This window comes from Sus scrofa, chromosome 15 (genome assembly GCF_054392235.1).
Source record: "Sus scrofa isolate SSC_HxYL_T2T_F1_AM1 chromosome 15, Sscrofa_HxYL_maternal_Yorkshire_Landrace_v2.0, whole genome shotgun sequence".
In the NCBI taxonomy this organism is placed as follows: Eukaryota; Metazoa; Chordata; class Mammalia; order Artiodactyla; family Suidae; genus Sus; species Sus scrofa.
The window spans coordinates 60,646,545-60,664,410 of record NC_139397.1 but is presented as its reverse complement, the minus strand read 5'-3'; the positions used below and the strand labels follow the sequence as shown (position 1 = coordinate 60,664,410).

At 38.5% G+C, this 17,866-nt stretch overlaps 2 protein-coding genes across 16 annotated transcripts in view; one reads left to right on the top strand and one right to left on the bottom strand.

Moving 5' to 3' along the window:
• CFAP96 (cilia and flagella associated protein 96) overlaps positions 1-17,866 on the bottom strand; it is a 487,170-nt gene that overhangs the window by 453,225 nt on the left and 16,079 nt on the right. For 5 of the 15 annotated variants that reach the window (XM_005671713.4, NM_001444623.1, NM_001190210.2 and 2 more), the window contains 2 exon segments: positions 16,896-17,065; positions 14,564-14,803 (listed from right to left, as the gene is read on the bottom strand). The exons of 9 other annotated variants lie outside the window; for them this stretch is intronic. In XM_005671713.4, coding sequence (XP_005671770.1) covers positions 14,755-14,803; positions 16,896-17,065 — 219 coding nt within the window. In that variant the 3' untranslated portion in view covers positions 14,564-14,754. 15 annotated transcript variants of the gene reach the window in all.
• CCDC110 (coiled-coil domain containing 110) lies at positions 1,008-10,037 on the top strand. The gene is made up of 8 exons (XM_005671722.4): positions 1,008-1,149; positions 1,458-1,562; positions 4,445-4,500; positions 4,762-4,827; positions 6,617-6,727; positions 6,827-6,886; positions 7,554-9,639; positions 9,964-10,037. Exons 1-8 carry the CDS (start codon positions 1,140-1,142, stop codon positions 10,011-10,013), a joined length of 2,544 nt encoding a protein of 847 aa, XP_005671779.2. The 5' UTR covers positions 1,008-1,139; the 3' UTR covers positions 10,014-10,037.

Sequence of the window (17,866 nt, the reverse complement as noted above, 5' to 3'; positions counted from 1 at the left end):
ACTTATGGGTCTTAAATTTTGAATTTTCAATTATTTTATATTCTATCTGTAATGGTTGTTCTCACAAGATTAAATAATATATACTCATTTAAAGCTTTTACTTAAAGAACTCTATTTAAGTTTTGACTGACACATCATGCCAACCAGTTCTCAGCTGAACAAGCTCCAGCTTTCAGCACAACATCCATCTTTTGGCAGGCAGTTTATCCAAGTGTATAGGAAATCAGCATGTTCTACAAATGAAGATCTATTCTGCGACAGCTCTAATGTGTGTGTACTTTTTGTTTGTTTGTTTGTCTTTTTGCCTTTTCTAGGGCCGCTCTCGCGGCATATGGAGATTCCCAGGCTAGGGGTCTAATCGGAGCTGTAGCCACCGACCTATGCCAGAGGCACAGCAACACCAGATCCAAGCCATGTCTGCAACCTACACCACAGCTCACGGCAATGCCGGATCCTTAACCCACTGAGCGAGACCAGGGATGGAACCCACAACCTCATGGTTCCTAGTCAGAATCATTAACCACTGCACCACGACGGGAACTCCGTTTGTGTACATTTCAAGTTATCTTAAGCTCATTACTGGAAAGAGGGGTCTTCTTTTAAGCACAGCAAACATAAGTCCTTTCACAATATTGGTCTAGGACCCTTTGAACCCCCAATCGCTGAAACTAATCGGAGGGATGCATTGAAACAAGAACAGAATAAAACAACGAAATGGCGATCAGACAAGGGGAGGTTCCTGGGGGGTTGTGTGTCCCCAAACATTCCCCTCTCTCCACACAGCTTCGGTCTAACAGATACTGTGTTAATCAAGAGTCTGCTCACGATGAAGTTCTGGGTCAGCAGGGGAGACGAAAGGGGAGGGGAGAAACGTCCTAATGAACTTGCCTCTGGGTTTGGGGGGCAAAGCAAAGCTGGGACCTTCCCACCGCGCAGCTCTAGCAGGGCGAACATCAGGTACTCGGGACCCGCGACTTCAACTCGCAACTTCTTCCTCCCCCATCCCCCACCCAGGCGCGGGCCACTGCCGCTCGAGGAGTCCCGGCCACCACGTTACCAAGCAACAGGCTGCCAGAAGCAACTGAGCAGAATGCCAGGGGTTAGGGAAGTCGGTTGGGAAGAGAGCCTGAGCAACAGAAATGAGCCCAGGTAAGAGCCAGGCCGGGAGCCGGCCCTTGGGGGGACGGTCTAGGAAGTGGACCGGTGGTAGTGGAGGGCGCCGCCTCCCCAGCCGCCTCTCCCTCCACACGGGTCCTGTCCGGAGAGCGAATCTTCCAGACTCGCTGCACAGCTCGCTCACCCCGGGACGGAAAGCACCGCCTCCCTCCCCCAGCCCGCCTGGCTTTGGTCTGGGAGCCACCAGTCCCGCCGCCCCAGCGTGGCTCCAGCGCGCCCTCCGGTGGCGGCTCAGGGCTCCCGCGTCCCGAATCCCCAGGCCTTGCCTCTTCTCCCAACAGAAAAGCATCCTGAGGAAGAGGATGAGGTGGCCTGCGTTCTCCTTTCAGCGTCCAAGATCCTAAATTCCTCTGAAGGGGTAAAGGAAAATGGTGGCAGTGAAAAAGGTAAAACCTTCCAGGTCAAGGCTCGGATGGCAGTGAAGTTTCTGCCTTTTACTACAGGCAGCCAGTACATTGCCTAAATCCACTGCCCACCTGGTGTAGTTCCACTAACTACTCATATAATAATAAACTAACACCGCTATCTGGCATTTACTTTGTGCCAGATATTGTTCTAAACACTTTAATCTATCAACTTATCTAATCTTCACAACCCTATGAAGTCAGTCTACCATTTTCCTCCTATTACAAGTGGGGAAACAGGCACAGAGAGGTTGTTTTTATATATATATATATATAGTTATATACAAAAGTAAAATTATATATATATATATAACTATGTATATAACTGGGTTATTTTTCTGTACAGCAGAAATTGACAGAACATTGTAAATCAACTATAATTAAGAAAAAATTAAAGGAAAAAAGACCCAAATGTTAAATAATAGATTGAAACACAGCTGAGCGTCCTATTTTGTTAAAAAAAAGAAAAATTAAGTTGTTTTTTTTTTAAAAGAGCTGCAGTTTTTAAGCTCCATAGAAATCATGAATAAGATGTGTGTAAATACCCAGCCAGGAGGGATCTGAGAACACTGAAGTTGAAGTCTCATTCCCTGGAAAGAAGCCTTAGGAGGCTACATACCTCAGAGGGGGCTGGTGTTCAGCATGACACTCCAGGGGAGTAGCAGAGTACTGTGGGCAGAAGGTGACATCTAAACTGATGGGCCAGGTTGCGATCTGACAGTTGCTCACAGCCCATAGGGGACATGCAGGTGACCCAGATGCAGAGGTGCCAGGAAAAGCGGTGAGGTGGAGACCTGAGGTCAGCACAGGATTTGCCACCTTCCCAAATCCAGGACCTTCATATAGGTCTTGTCAAGGGCCCCAAAAGAAGGGCTGGAGCAGCTACACCCTCACAGATAAGACACAAGACAACTGGAGGCCCAGGGACCACCAGGATGAGCCACACCTTAGTGGAGGCCAGCAGGACAGTGTGCTGACCACCCCCTCTCCAATCTTGTGAGCCCCACCTGCATGGGGACAGGCAGGTGTCCCTGTGCAATAGGAGGGTAATGGAAAGCTCCAGCTGGGGAGAAAGTCCTCCCAGAGAGTTTAGACACTGAGACAACTCAGCACTTCAGAGAGCATTTAAGGTCAGAAGAAACTGAGGGACATTAATTTAGCAAGACCATGTGATTGTTCTGGAACCTAAGCAGGATGAAAAGCCCTAGAGAAAAACGCCAGCATTCATAGAAGTTACATGCAAAATTTGCTTGTGTAAGAGTTCCGGTCTTCCGTGCTAGAGCATAGCCAGCATAAGGACAGGGATGCCATATGTGAGAGATATCCCAAGTCATGCTCTATCAAGGACAGCAGGGATCTCCTGCGTAAAACAAAGGCAAAATTAGGAAGGGTGACTTTGTGCCCTCTCCTCTCTCTGTCCTCTTAGGGACACTCAATTGTCACCAAGTGATCCATTCCCTAGTGCTGACCAAAAGAACGCTGACCCGATTCACTCCAAAATCATTTATTTTTTTCCCACATATGTGTATTACCAGCTGACTGAAGGGTGAGTACCTAAAGTTAGCAAGAGGTAATTCTGGATTGTGGGATTCTAGGTTATATATTCCTTTTGATCTGCATTTTGCTCTGAGTGCATCAGAAGAGGTTATTTTAGAGTTTGAGAAACTTTGGGATGCCTTGCTGGACTGATCCAGACCTCACTTGAGTTCTTTCTTATCTCCCTTAGATGAACATTTCTAACTACATTTTATTCCCAGTAAGATACAAAGCTGAGCAATATCCAGATGGACTCATGGTCCATCCCTGCCCTGTGATGAAGGCAGATTCTTCAGGTGGTCAAAGGGCTCCAGGCTCTTAACCACAGCTGCTTTCTCAGTGATGAGGGTCAGATCGTAATGGGGTTGGTGGGGGGTGTATACTTTCAACCAGCTTCTATAATATCTGGAGACCGTTGCTCCAAAGATGTGCTGACCTCTTAAAACAAAAAATAAACCCTTTTCTTATAGCAGAAACTGTCAGCCTGAGGGAACATTCTAACACAGCTCTCATTTCATTCAGGACACACTTTTAAAATTTTTTTATGAAAATTTCCAAAAGAAGTTGTCTAACATTGGGAAAAAAGAGTATAGACAGGGAACAATATCCAATCACTTGCAATGGAACATGATAGAAGATAATATGAGAAAAAGAATGTGTGTGTGTGTATAACTGCGTACTGTATAGCGGAAATGGACAGAACATTATAAATCAACCAGGATAAAAAAAAAATTTTTAAGGAATGTATATCAGGAAATTTGCAAGAATCATACAGTCTCTCCCCTGCTTCAGATCTATAATCTGTTTTCTAGGAAGGAACACACAGATCTTCATAGCACTTTTTGCTCAATTGCATGACAAAAATTATGTTCTATCAATGCAAACTGTTTTCGACGTCAAGGAAGAAAAACTTCATATGGCTGTTTCATAGATGCCGAGACCTATATAGCACTCTGCCAAGGGTCTCTCATAACTTGAGAATTGTTAGTTTCTTTACCCCCTCCCCAATGTAGTTTATATCCCAGAAACAAAGATATCTGAGTTTCTGAGAGTTCTAAGTTTGATGTTTAAAGTTAGTGGTTTATTGTAAAAGTAAAACCACTGTTACACTATTGAAATCTCGAGTAGGTACAGTATTATAAGTCAAGTGAGCATCATTTCTTAAACTCATTATGTGGCTAGCAATGGGTTCTTCCCAGTGTGACCATCCATCACCTCATTATCTCTACCTCATCATCCAAGAAAGCTAGGAGACTGCTTTCTATTAATGTTGTTTAAAAATGAAACTTAAGAATTAAATCATGGAGTTTTTCAATTTTGCTTTTTAGAATATAGCTGCACATCAGAATCAGAAAATCAAATCCAACCGCAATCAGCACTGAAAGTGAGTAATTTGAGTTTGTTTGCTCTGAAAACCTGTCTGATCTTTCTTAGAGTACTTCCTAAATACATATGGGTTTTCCACAAAAATTTCCATCAAAATGCAATGGAGAGTGAGCAAGAAAGATTAAGAACGTGAGTCACCTTACCCTCACATGGTCCTTGTAATAGGCGACTTTGGGGGCTGTTTTTTATAATCATAACAAAGTATATGTTCACCTACCTAAAAATGTTCAATTTTGTATCTTGTATAATTTTGTCATAGGCCCTTCAGCATCAACTGGAATCATTTCAGGCTCTCCGAATACAGACTTTACAGAATGTTAGCATGGTAAGTTTCTTTTAATTTATGTAGAAAATACCCAAACTTAGGCTATCATTCTACATTTCTAAGCTAATGGTCACGAGTCAATTGATCAACTGATAGCAAATGTAATAAAATAGAGGCCACAACCTATTCTAGACACAAGATTTGGGTACATTCTGTTATACTTGTATTTGGATATAAGCCAATAGAAGTAACACTCACTGATTTTTTTAGAACATATGTTTAAAATGCTACCTATATAATATCATCTACAAATAGGGACTCTCATTATAAGTGATATAAAATCCAACTCAAACCCACTAAGGGAAAAATGTACCTTATCTGCTCTGGCAACTAAAACCCTAAGGACAGTTCACTTGGGGAGGGCTTCATCCATGAGACCAGGACTCACACCCTCAGGAAACCAGCCTCACGCCTTATCTCAGTTCTGTTTTTGACAGTTATGGCTTCTCGGATTCCATGTGGTAGAAAAAGGGTTGCTAGAAGTTCCACCTTTATCCTTTCAGACTCTAGTCAGACAGAGAAGAGGCTGTGCTTTTCTCTCTTAATGGTTTATAATGAGTTCTTGGCCTGATTCCGATGGCCCCACATGCAATGCTGAAGCAATCACTATTCAAAGGGAGCCAACCCTCTGACTGGTTAACTCTGAGTTCCATGCCCATCTCTTGGAGCTGAAGTGGGATTTGTATTAACAAAGGCACATGAGGACTTCCCTGTGCATCAACAGAAATGAACCCGACTAGTATCCATGAGGAGGTGGGTTCGATCCCAGGCCCCACTCAGTGGATTAAGGATCCATTGTTGCTGTGAGCTGCAGTGTAGGTCACAGATGTGGCTCAGATCTGGCGTTGCTATGGTTGTGGCATAGGCCAGCAACTATAGGTCCGATTCACCCCCTTGTCTGGGAACTTCCTTATGCCGTACATCGGGCCCTGAAAAAAACAAAACAAAACAAAACAAAAAAAACAAAAAAGCACATGGACTTTATCCAGAAGGAATAAGGGGTGGTGTTAATAGAAGGATAGGGCATGGTTATCAGGGGTATATAACACAACACATATTCACTAAAGAGCCAATATAAACTTCATCCTAGTAGCCCTGTACTCAAAGTAACTGCAGGGAAATGGGAAGAGAAGATAAAATACTCCCGAGGCTGACAGACCAGATTCCATTCTGATGACAGAGATCAAAGACCTCTGATTTATTCAACAATGTAAAAATCAAACATCTAAAATTATTTTTATTCGTAAGATTTACTGTTTTCCTAAATTGCCTTTCTGATTTTATTTATTTTATTTATTTATTTATTCTTTTTTTTTTTTTTGCTATTTCTTGGGCCGCTCCCTCGGCATATAGAGATTCCCAGGCTAGGGGTCCAATCGGAGCTGTAGCCACTGGCCTACACCAGAGCCACAGCAATGCGGGATCCGAGCCGCGTCTGCGACCTACACCACAGCTCATGGCAACGCCGGACCCTTAACCCACTGAGCAAGGCCAGGGATCGAACCCGCAACCTCATGGTTCCTAGTCGGATTCGTTAACCACTGCACCACGTCGGGAACTCCGCCTTTCTGATTTTATAATCATACAATAAAGGCACACTTAAAGATTCCTTCAATGACAGATTACAATAAATTAAATAAATTTAATTATATTTTATATGATGGAAAAGAATTTTTACTGGTAGGAAAATTAAAGATAACTTTTAACTATAAATATTTATTATTCTTATGCATTCATAAGTTTATAAATCTGAACTCAAAGTCTAACATTCTTCATTTATCTTTTAAAGGTGCAGTCTGAAATCAGTGAGATATTGAACAAAAGTATTATTGAAGTCGAAAACCCACAATTTAGTTCAGAAAAAAATCTAGTATTCGGCACATGCAATGAAAAGGCTTTGGTATGTTATTCGGTACAAAATCATATCTATATATAGATACATCAAAAATGTTTCTACAACCAGTTTACTGTCACCTTTACATTCTCCCCTTCTTCACAGGGTGACTGGGCTGTCGGAGATGAAAATAAGGAAAGTCCTGTCCTAAAAGCCACAAAAGACGTGCGTTTACCTCTGTATTTCTGTAATTTTCTAGTTTCTCTTAGGAAAGTGTTGGGGGGGGGGGCATTTGACTTAGTCCAGATACAAAGCAAACTGAAATACAAGGAAGTTTTTATAGCGTTTCTGTCCACTTAAGAGTTTTTCTACTTTTAGGAGTGACTTAGACCCAGAGTGAATTCTCCAGAACAGGTCCAAGCTAGAGTCATTCTATCTACACTTATTAGAACCCACATTTCCAGCACAGCTATAGCCCTAGACTCATCTGAAACTAGGAAGCCAAACTAAGGTTGACAAATAGCAGACGTGGAAATTTTCGCTTCCTTAAACTTCCCTTTGACCTATTACCTGTCTTCTCCACCTATCTCTGATGGTCTCTTGAGAAATGCTGAATTTCCATTTCTGGAATTGAGGGGTTAGCCCTTCTATTTCATCCCCTAAGGAAATAGGTGCAATTTCTAAGCAAATTGTGACCCAGAGTTACAGAACTCTAAAGAATGGTTAAATTTTCTGGAGAAAATGAATCATACTTGTTAGGCTTCTTTGCTGCAGAAATGGATAAAATGTTCATTCTGATGGTAAAAATAAATCCTCCACAAAATATTATCTTAATTTGCTGGTGAAATAGCAAGTGAAAGTACATTTATAGTGTACCTTTTATTGTTACTAGCCTATACAGAATCAAGAAGAAACCCTTTCTATGGAGAAAATTCATCATTTTGAGGATTCTAGGACTCTTCATTCAGTGGAAGAAAAAGTCAGCACCGATAGCATTAACAGTCGCTCTCAAGGTGTAAATATTCCATCCCAGATACATCTCAAGGACATATTAACTCTGAGAACCTCAATAGATAATTCAGCTTCAGAAAACCCTGACATGTTGAAAAATCGTAATAACCTTTATAATTTTCTACCTAACACACCTCAAAACGGGATGTCTCAAGCTGATACTGTAATTCTGGATAAGTCCAGAATTACTATGCCTTTTCTCAAACATGGATTTTGTGAAAATTTAGATGATATTTGCCAGTCTATCAAACAAATGAAGGAAGAGCTTCAAAAGTCACATGATAGGGAACTTGCACTTACAAATGAACTTCAAACTTTAAAAGCTGTTCCAAACAATGGTAACTATAACCTGTCCCCCATTCACAAGGAAAAAATTAACTTTATTAAGGAAGAAAATATTGAGAGTAACTTAAATGAAGATATAAAATCAAAGAGAATTTTGGAATTAGAGGCATTAGTCAACAAATTACTCCCTCTCAGGGAAACAGTGTCAAAATTCCACGTGAATTTTTGTAGGAAGTGCAGAAAATTATCTAGGAGTGAAATAAACAGAGGGAGAAAGAATGAGAAAAACAATAAAGAAATTCCTATCACTGACAAGAGTATCACAGATTTAAAATTCCATTCTAGAATTCCAAGACATACACTGTCATTCTTTGACCCAACAAAATATGAAATGAAAGATGAAGAAAGGCAACCATTTGCAGTAAAACAAGGATCAATAATATGTGAAAATGAGAAAACATCCAAAGCCAATTCTGTTACTGAGCAGTGTATTGCAAAAATTCAGTACTTACAGAACTACCTGAGAGAGTCTATGCACATCCAGAAAAACGTAATGAAACTAGAGAATGAAAACCTAACTCTTAAGTCCAAAATTAAACCTCTTGTCTTTACCACACAATCTCTGATACAGAAAATTGAAATATATGAAAAGCAACTTAAGAATCTTGTTGAAGAAAAGAACACTATTCAGTCCAAGTTAATTAAAACAGAAGAAGATAGCAAAGAATGTCTTAACGAATTGAAAAAAATAATTAGTAACTATAATATTCTCCAAGGACAAAATAAAACCCTACAGGAAAAAAATAGTCAACTTTCTTTAGAGAAGCAACAAATGATAGAAACATTAGATCAACTAAAAAGTAAGGAACACAAAACTCAAAGTGACATGGCCATTGTCAGTAATGAAAATAAGCGACTGAGCATAGAAATGGAATCAATGATAACAAACATTCTATTGCTACAAGAAGAGAAGGAAATATTAGAGAAGAAAACATACCAACTTCTAAAGGAAAAAGGCTCACTTGAAAATGAACTAAAAGAAAACCACCTAGAGATAATGCAGCTGAAGGAGAAAGAAAAACTGGCAAAAACTGAACAAGAGACACTTCTTCAATTAATAGAAACAGTTAAAGATGAAAAGCTTAATCTTGAAACTACCTTACAAGAATCTACCACTGCAAGAGAAATGATGAAAAGAGAAATTGAGGATATTCAAAAATATAAATCCACCACTGAAGAGAATTTTCTCCAAGAAATAAAAAATGCAAAATCAGAAGCAAATATTTATAAGAATAGTTTGTCAGAAATGGGCAATGAATGTGAAATGTTATCAAAAATGGTAATAGAAATTAAAACTGATAATCAGATCCTAAAAGAGGAATTAAAAAAACATAGTCAAGAAAGTATAAAATTTGAAAACAGCATCAGTAGACTTGAGGAAGATAAAATACTTTTAGAAAACTATGTAAGAAGTATAGAAAATGAAAGGGATGCCTTGGAATTTGAGATGCAGAATCTTCAAAGAGTCTATCTAAATCTAAGTGAAAAAATCTGTAGTCAGCATATTGACCTATCAAAAATGGGTTATGTTTCAAGAAGAGAGAAACTCCATTTTGACAGCTATGATATTTATGAGGACACCTCTAGTTCTAGGAGTAAGCCTTTAACTCCTGGTTTGAAAGGTATGTATATCACGGTGGATTAGTAGAAATGTGTTGAAGACTCATTTAGCCTATTGGGCATTAGCCAGAGGACAGTAATAAGGAAACTTTTAAGGTGAATACAATTTAGTTTTGTAAGATTTGTATCTGGTTTCTTATACAGTGAAATCATTCAGAGATTTTGCTCTTTTGATGAAATTCATGTTATTTTATTTATACTACTTCCAGGTATTGTGCATGCTCAAAGCAACTTTGGCAGCAAGCAGAGATTTTTTTTTTAATTATTATTTTCCTGAAGTACACACAGCAGTACTACCTTTAAAAAAATTCTTCTTTTTTTTACAGGAATTCCAAGTAAACTGTATCAATTGCTTCCATCCAAGACATGCAAATAAATTTCTAAGATCAATGTTTCAAAATCCTTTGTCCAAGTACCTTTTTCCCAGCAGAAGAATTTTATATTCACTTTTACATATGATTATAATTACCTTATAATTGATTAGACTGATTTTTTAATTAAAAACTGGCATCCAGTATATATTTTTATGTTGTCAGGAACTATAAACAGTCTGAGATTTTTATCAAACTTGTAAGCTAATATGTAGCCTGACACGGTTTCATGGGTCTAGTGGAAAACATGAAATCCCTGGGTCAGAGACAAAGGATAGCTTGTTGCTCACAGCAAGAGTGGTAGCCAAAGTAACATCATTTTTCCACTGGTTCTCCAAGCCCCAGTTCCTATAGGCAACATGAAAAAGGCTACATAGTGGTTGTATTAAAAGAGGAAACTCTGGGAGTTCCCTTTGTGGCTCAACAGTTAAGGAACCCAGCTAGGATCCATGAGGATGCAGTTTGATCCCTAGCCTCACTCAATGGGTTAAAAATGTTGCCATGAGCTGTGGTGTAGGTCAAGATGCGGCTCAGATCCCACATTGCCGTGACTATGGTGTAGGCCGGCAGCTGCGGCTCCAATTCAACTCCTTGCCTGGGAACTTCCATATGCTGAGGGTGCAGACCTAAAAAAACAAAAAAAAAAAAAAGTAGAAACTCTGGGTTAGGAAACCATTTCTTTTATGAGTACAGTAAGCATGCCTGCCCTTTGTTCTAGACAGAAACATTACCTTTATTATACAGGACAGTTAGCATACCTGTCTTGCTCCAGAGGAGACACTATCTCTAGCTTCCAAGACTGCTTGTTATACAAATAAATGTCGAATTTTGTCAAATGCCTTTTCTGCATCTTAAGGTGATCATGTGTTTTTCCCACTTTAATCTGTAAATATGGTAATTACACTTATTAATCTTGAAACATTATACCAACTTTAAGTTCCTGAGATGAACTTCATCAGATATCATGTATTATCCTTTTAACATACATTTCTGGATTCAATTTGATAATATTCTGTTAAGGATTTCTGCTTCTATGTTCAGGATATTGGTGTCTATTATTTTCTTTAAATGTCTTTATCTGATTCTGATGTTCAAGAAAATCCTGAGGAAAATATGGAATTTTCATATTCAGGAAAATATGACACCAGGTTTTCCAACAGGAAAGTGTTCCCTCCTCAGTTTTCTGAAAGAATTAGTGTAGAATTGGTATTATTGATATTATTTCTTTCTAAATACATAATATAATTCACCAGAGAGCCTGGAGTTTTTTAAATGAAAAGGTTTTACACTGCAAAAACAATTCCATTAATATAGAACCATTCAGATTTTCTATTTCTTCTTGAGTCAGTTTTGATCATTTGTATGTTCTGAGGAATTTGTACATTTCCTATAAGTTCTCAAATGTATTGCTATGAAGTTGTTTATAGTGTTCCTTATTATCTTTTTAATGTCCAGAGAACCTGTGGTGATGTCCCATTTTTCACATCTGACAATGATAATTTGGGATTTCTTGTGATTCTCTGAGCTTCTTGGATTTGGATTTATAATTTTCAGCACATTTGGAAATTTTCAGGCATTATTTCTTTAAATCTTTTTTTCTTTGCTCCTTTCTGAGAGTCAATTACATATATGTTAGAACATTTGATATTGTCCTAGAGCTCACTGGAATTATTTTCATTTTCTTTTCAGTCTTTTTTCTGTGTTTCACTTTGGATACTTTCTATTACTGTATCTCCAAGTTCACTGGTTTTTTTATTTTGGAATGCCAATTTGCTGTAACTCCCACTTTATGAAGATTTTCATTTTAGTTACTTTATTTTTCATATCCAGATTTTTCATTTGTTTCTTGTTTATATCTTTGCTTTTTCTTCCCATTGTGTTCAGATTTTCCTTTAAAGACATTAACACAGTTGAAATCGCTATTTTAATGTCCTTATTTGCTAATCCGTCTTCTTTACCATTTTGGGGTTTATATCCATTGACTGTTTTTTCTCCCAGTTATGGCTCATATTTTCCTGCTTCCTGGCATGTCTAGTAGTTTTTTACTGCAAGATGAATTGTTGTGAAATTTACATTGCTAATTGCCCAAATTTTGTTGTTTTCCTTGACAGATGGTTGGAATTGGTTGCATTAGGCATTACATTACTTCTGTTTCAATGTGATCCTTTTGAGGCTTGTTTTTTAAAATTCTGTTAGGGTGTTAAAGAACCTCTAACCTATTCTAGATCCTCTGGATTCACCTGAATGCAGAGAGGGGGGAACTTCCCAGCCTTGATTGAGCTCCAGGAACCAGTTACCAGAGATGCCCATGTTGTACTTTGTACTGCCTATGGAATTTAACCATATTCATGCATATGTTAGGAGTTAAGGAGATTCCTATGTGGATTTCTGAACTCTTTTCCTATGTAGCTCTTTCCTCTCTAGAACTCTACCCCACAAATTCCAACCATTTTAGATTCCTTAGGTTCCAATTTCTGTTTCAATTCAGTGAGGCTCTTATCTATACTTTGAGATTGCAAGTCCTGGAGTTCTCGTCGTGGCGCAGTGGTTAACGAATCTGACTAGGAACCATGAGGTTGCAGGTTCGATCCCTGCCCTTGCTCAGTGGGTTAATGATCCGGCGTTGCCGTGAGCTGTAGTGAAGGTTGCAGAAGCAGCTCGGATCCCGCGTTGCTGTGGCTCTGGTGTAGGACGGTGGCTACAGCTCCGATTCGACCCCTAGCCTGGGAACCTCCATATGCCGCGGGAGCGGCCCAAGAAATAGCAAAAAGACAAAAAAAAAAAAAAAGAGGTCGCAAGTCCTCCATCCTCTCCAGTCCCAAAGTGCCTCCAGACAAAAAGCAATTGCAGGGCCCACCTCAATTGTTTCCTTTTCTTCATGGCTCAGTCTTGCGAGCTATGTCCAGTGTCTAAAAGAGTTATTATGCATGTTTTGTATATATAAAATTGTTTAGTTTCTAATTCCTTAAAGAAGTATAAATCCAATTCCTGCTACTCTGTCTTGGCCAGGAGCCAATTGGGGGTAGTCAAGTTTGAGAATTTTGGAAAGTCCTATGAATAGAGAGAACATAATATTGATTTTTCTAGATAGCTGGTATATGTAGATATGTTTTCCCACCAAATCTCCCCCAGCTATAAAGAAGTGGCCGGTACCTATGAGTTTATGTGTACAAGGCTATTGACCAGGCAATCTTCACTTTAAGATGTATAAGCAGAGAGCCACTCGTTAGCCTACAGAGCCCTCCAGGATAAGAACCAGAACTATTCTTACCAGCATAATAATGCCAGAATAAGAACCTTACTCTTGTAGTCCCAATTTTCCTTAGGTAGCTCTTCTAATGTTCAGAGACAAGACGTTTCGTTTTTTAATCTGGAGGGTAAAATTCTGGGTTGCCTGAGCAGGGAAAGCACTGAGGATGGGAAAGAAATAGGAGTAAAAAAATAAATTTACTGAAAAAGTCTTTCCCAAACACATTTTTTGGGGGTGCTCCTGTGGCATGTGGAGGTTCCTCAGTCAAGGACTGACACTGCACCACAGCAGTGATGGGAGCCACAGCAGTGACAACACTGATCCTTAACCACTAGGCCACTACGGAGCTCCTGCAACCCCTTTAAAGGCCAGGTATATATCTATATTGACACAGTCTCTCCCCCACTTCATTGGGAAAAATACAGGTCCAGAAGAATACTTCAACCCTTATACATTCTGATTTTCACATCTGAGAAGCCTAGAATGGCAGAGGGACAAGTACTAAGAAAGCACTATGGATCAAAATTAACTCCCTCAATACATGATATTAGATATTGTAAATTTCCCTTTTTAAATACCACCACCACCCTGCCCCAATTTAATGAGGATTATTGATAGAGACCTCACTATGAATTACAGTAATGTATTTAAATCATATCTTTTAAGAACAGATATTTCTGAGTGGTAGGGTGAGTGAAGAAGAGACACCTTGGGAAGGGGAGGGTAAGTCCTAGAGAGGCAGCTATGGCAGAGGCAGCTCTGGACAGCTATAGAGGGACACAAGAGGACAACAAAGACCAACCTCATCCATCTTGAAGCTTGATCATTTTTTATAAGATATTGAACTGCAAGTGCATTCTCTGCTCTCCCTTCCCCCAGCTCATACTGTGGCTGCCATTAGCCGATCTGATGCTTTACACAGGCCATCAATAGAAGGCATTATACCACATAAACTGAGACATCTGCCTCCCTATATGATGTGTATATGCACAAATCTATGCAATATGACTGGACTGATACTTTCCTTTGATGTTAAGAATGAATTAATGGACTATGACACTTGGATAGCTACCAACTCAAGTGACAAATACCTCCGAGAAGGAAGAGCACATTAAAAATTCATTGTCCACTTTCTACCCCTTTAGCCCCCAATAACACCCCTACCATCCAACCCTGCAATTTTTGAACATTAGGAGTAAAATCTTTCAAATGATAGCCTTCACGTCAAGATTTTTATAACATTTCTAAACATTCCTAAACATCTCCTCAAAAAAACAGATCTAAACACAGATCAGCAAGCATATGTTAAATTATTAACAAATACTATTTATTATGTAATAGTACTAAAAGAAGGAAGAGTATTCGAGTCATGGGCTTAAATTTCTTTTAAATGCTTCAGCTATCTGTTACACAACATTTTATATTTTTTCAAATAATTAGAACTTGATAATGAATTTCTGGTAGTCAGGACCTATAAGCTATTTGTCTTCCATATGCTAATAGGACTGTACTGAAGCAGTCTTGTAGTTCTTCATATTTAGTGCCCTAAAAGTGGAAAATAAATGCACATTTAATTTTAAAGGAGCAGTTAAAATATTCATTATTCTCTTAAAAACATTTAGCAATTAAAAAATTAACAATCTAAAACCAAATTTTCTCACCAAATAAAAAGCTTCACATTATATGTCAGAAATACTTTTTTAAATGTAATTTAAGAGAGAAAAATGGTTTCTGAGACCAATTTTAAATACTGCTGCCCAGAGGTTTATTAGTTTTAAAACTAAGACAAAAGAAGCCAAAACTCGATTTAGGATAACATTTGTGATAATATTTTAAAAGAGAGGATTTCCCGTCGTGGCGCAGTGGAAATGAATCTGACAAGGACCCACGAGGTTGCGGGTTCAATCCCTGGCCTCACTCAGTGGGTTAAGGATCCGGCGTTGCCGTGAACTGTGGTGTAGTTCACGGATGTGGCTTGGATCTGGAGTTACTGTGGCTGTGGTGTAGGCAAGCAGCTGTAGTTCTGATTTGACCCCTAGCCTGGGAACCTCCATATGCCACATATGGAGGTGTGTGGCCCTAAAAAGACAAAAAAGAAAAAAAAAAAAGAGAGTTCAATAAACTCAAAATTACTAAAGAAAAGGTAAACTTCTAATTTTCCAAAGGAACAATCAGTTACTCTTTTCTTTTCTCTGCTCTAAACATATACGCTAGGACATCATACTATATATATATATATAGTTTCAACTTTCCCAGATCTATTCTCTGTAGAAAAGAACACACAGAAAACCTGAAACCATTCTTCCCACACCCAAAAAATATTCCATCTATTTGAGGGTGAATGTGGTGAGGAAAATTCTAATTTTACTGTCAATTCTGTTGTTACTGTCAATTCCATTGTATAGCTAAAGTTGGACAGAGTACTGATAAGCAATTTGTCGAAGAATAAAGGTCAAAGGACATGGGAAAAAAGGTCCATATCTTTTTGTTTCCCAGTGCAATCCTCTACCAACTAACCCATGTGGCATATAATTCCTGTAGACAACAGTTAAATTATATAAATAATGAAGGGCAGTCTTACTTTTGTGATATAATAATAATGTTGGTATTATAATCACTGTCCACAAGTGATAAAGATGTACTACAGTTTATGTAAAAGGAAAGAATGTGAATTTGATATCCTTTAGCTAAATCCATTGTATGATTATGCTGAAGTTAGAAATGTTAGTTAGTTTGACTAGCATTAAAACTTTTTCAGTGACTATGTAGAAAGGCAATCAAATGAATTCTTCAGTTACTTATGATCTTGTATACACACCAAAAGAATGAATTGTAGCTTTCTAATTTACATTCTGAACTTCTTTTCAGTTTTAAGAGTACTCAAAGCCTAGGTAAAATTGAAGTTTTATGATATATTAATAATATACATATACTTTTCCTCACACTATTATAATGTGATGGCAATACCATTTTTAATTAATCAGAATAGTTCCTGTTTCATAGAAGGTTAAGGATAGAATAAGTGTCATTAGGATCCCACACAATTACTGAGAACCTGGAGCCCACATAGAGATAATAATTTTAAAAGGGTCAAAAGATCCTTTTGAGAAACAGACATACACTGCTAATCAAACTATGTATATCTAAATAGTCTCAAACTACTCTAAATAAGGTGGTATAGATTTGTTTTACAAATTAGGGACAGTATAGTTTGGTACAGATAAACTAAGTGTTTTCAACTGGGAATTTCAGAAGATGGGAAAGAACTTCTATAAGGAAGAAGCTCGGATTTCTAAAGTCCCCCTAATTTCCACATGCTACAGGTTGTGGCCCCTTTTTATGGCCACAACCTGCAGCATATGGAAATTCTCTGGAGCCAGGGATTGAATCTGGGCTGCAGCTGCGGCAACACCAGATCCTTTAACCCACTGCACCAGGCTGAGGATCAAACCCACGCCTCCACAGCACCTGGAGCTGCTGCAGTTGGATTCTTAACCCACTGCACCAGAGCAGGAACTCCAAATTTGTCAATTTTTAAAGTATGTAGAAATAAAAGATTTGATTTTTAGATCTGAAGAAATCTAAAAGTTGAAAGTAATTTGTCTTGGCTTAAGGGCTAAATGTAACACATTACTACCTTTTGACATTCAAAGTCATTACACTTTCAATTGGTCTGCTTTTTGGTCCACCTGGTGGATGGAAAATCTTAGCACCTTTGCTGGAAATAGGGCTTGTCAATTTAACCACATAAGGGTCAGCAGAATGTGAAGGGTAAGGATCAAATGTTCCTGCCTTCATTCCACCAGCCTACAAACAAAAATGAGACAATTTAATGTGGTTTTGTGAAAATGTTTCTAACAAAATTAGTTTCAGTTCATACATACTTGTGTATTGTATATGGAGTTAGTTTTACATTTAAAGAAAACTGTCTATACTGTTTAATTCAAATACCATCAAAGAAAGGGTCTCCCTACCACCAACTTTATGGGGTTAAGACACTGTAATTCCAACAGTTCTCTATTAGAATGCAAATGCTTATAAGAAGGTAATATCTAAACTATTACGAGGGGCTAATATTTTACTGAGAGTTTATCAGATCAGGATCATCTACTTAACAGGTGAGCCCATTACTGAAGGAATGAGACCCAGGTCACGTGTATTTTGCTAGAGAAGGGAGTTGGGGCTCAGAACCAGAGGATGAAAGAAGAAGCCAAGGGTGAGGTTGGTCCAACAGGGAGCCTGGAACAACATGAGTTCCCTAAATGTCAGTAAATTTTGGGGAAGATACTAAAAAATAAAAATAAAGGAATAGCATATAGAAACAGAAAGAGAGAGGAAAATGTGATCCACAGTCAGCCCTCCCTATCCATCCTCAGATTCAACTAACCTCGCATCAAAAATATTTTTAAAAAAGAATTCCAGAAAGTTCCAAAGAGCAAAACTTGAACTTTTCATGTGCAAGAAACTATTTACAAAGCATTTACACTGCATTAGATATTATAAGTAATCTAGAGTTGATTCAAAGCATACAGGAGGATATGCACAGGTTATAGCTAAATACTGCATCATTTTATATAAGGGACTTGAACATCCTAAAATTTTGGTAGG

Bases quoted from the DNA above. Each gene is read 5' to 3' on its own strand.
- CCDC110 (XM_005671722.4), top strand. The intron at 1,563-4,444 runs GTAAAACCTTCC...TTTGCTTTTTAG, and splicing joins AAATGGTGGCAGTGAAAAAG to AATATAGCTGCACATCAGAA. The intron at 9,640-9,963 runs GTATGTATATCA...TTTTTTTTACAG, and splicing joins TTTAACTCCTGGTTTGAAAG to GAATTCCAAGTAAACTGTAT.